General features: G+C 42.2%; 1 protein-coding gene across 4 annotated transcripts in view; it reads left to right on the top strand.

Annotated features, from left to right (window-relative positions):
• Window positions 1-420: 420 nt before the first annotated feature.
• The window catches only part of LOC115438025 (homer protein homolog 3-like), a 64,375-nt gene continuing 63,380 nt past the window's right edge, over window positions 421-1,415 (top strand). For 2 of the 4 annotated variants that reach the window (XM_030161469.1, XM_030161468.1), the window contains exons 1-2: window positions 421-823; window positions 926-974. In XM_030161469.1, coding sequence (XP_030017329.1) covers window positions 952-974 — 23 coding nt within the window. In that variant the 5' untranslated portion in view covers window positions 421-823; window positions 926-951. The remainder of the gene's footprint in view (window positions 824-925; window positions 975-1,415) is intronic. The other 2 variants (XM_030161467.1, XM_030161466.1) reach the window with 2 other exon arrangements.

Raw genomic sequence — 1,415 nt, forward strand, 5'->3', positions numbered from 1 at the left:
TTGACTTAGAGTCTGGTTTTGACCAACTCTATATATAAAATGTCAAGAGATAACTTTCTTGTGATCTGGCGCTATATAAATAAAATTTGATTGATTGAGTGATTTAATTGGTTTTCCCCTGTAAGTCGCTTTGAAAAAAGCGTCTGCCAAATGCGTAACATAAACATTATTATTATTATTATTATTATTATTATTATTAGTATTATTATATTATTATTTAATTTTGGGATGATTTCAAATATTTCCTACCCAATCCCAGACAGAAAAGGCCGCACTGGTACACTTTAGTGGTATTTTAGGTCAAGACTTGTCCTTGGGGGACTATATTTCATTAAGCTGGGAATCTGGCAGCTTCTCTCAGACCTATAAGATTGCAGTTCTCTCTTATACCGTTCGTGGCTGCAGGTTGACCACAGTTTTCCTCCGCTCTGTCCGTGCACACACTCACAGCTGTGAGCAGATCCAGCAGGTGGTACCCTACAGCCGGCTGCAGGAGCACCGACACACCGGCACACGGCTCACACTGAAGCCGAGCTACAGCTCACCGGCCCGGGCATGGACGCACACAGCACCGCGGTCCCTCCAGCAGTTATCCAGGTCAGCAGCTCCCCCAGCTCCGGACTGTGACTTCCAGGAGGGGGGGTTGGTTGGTGGGGAGGGGGGGGACCGCTGACACTTCCTTGCCGGCTGCGCAGGCTGTGAGCGGCGTCTTGCAGTGAAAGCAGCCCCCTGGAGATAAAGCATCTGGTTGCACAGACTCACAGAAAGAGAGACTGGAGCAGTAACTGCACATTCTGTTCATGAGGGTTTACAAGCGAATGGGGTGAGTTGAGGACTTTGGGATGAAATCTAATCAAAATTGCAGTTTTGCTTCTAGAAGTGATGTCAGCCAACACTTGGACATTTAACTTGTCATCTTTTGTAGAAAAGAAGTCTCAGTCACCTTGTAAGATGTTTCCTCACCACAGAGAAAGGTAAGAACATGAACCTGAATATGATCTGTTTGTTTTAATATAGCATTTTTTATCTGTTACACATGTGACCTTGGCAACTGTGCATCATCTAGAAGGAAAAAGCTGAACGAACTAGAGTGAAACGAAAGAAAGAACGCACACCTGAATGTAGGCTGTAAGAGTCCTGTGCAGAAGTCTTAGGCCAACATAGTAGGGATGGAACCATATGACAATTTCATATTATTCAAATTATCATGGTTATCATTATTATCACGGTATTGTTAAAATTGTGCCTCAAAATGTTCAAAAGTACCAATACACACACTGAAAGAATTTAACCAAGTTGTATTTGAAAATAAAATCCCAAAACAAACAAAGACAAGAAAAACCCAAATAAAATAATTGGCATATTGAATGTTTCTGTGCAGAAACATTCAAATATTAACCCTTAGTGGGTCTGAG

Source organism: Sphaeramia orbicularis, chromosome 17 (assembly GCF_902148855.1).
Source record: "Sphaeramia orbicularis chromosome 17, fSphaOr1.1, whole genome shotgun sequence".
In the NCBI taxonomy this organism is placed as follows: domain Eukaryota; kingdom Metazoa; phylum Chordata; class Actinopteri; order Kurtiformes; family Apogonidae; genus Sphaeramia; species Sphaeramia orbicularis.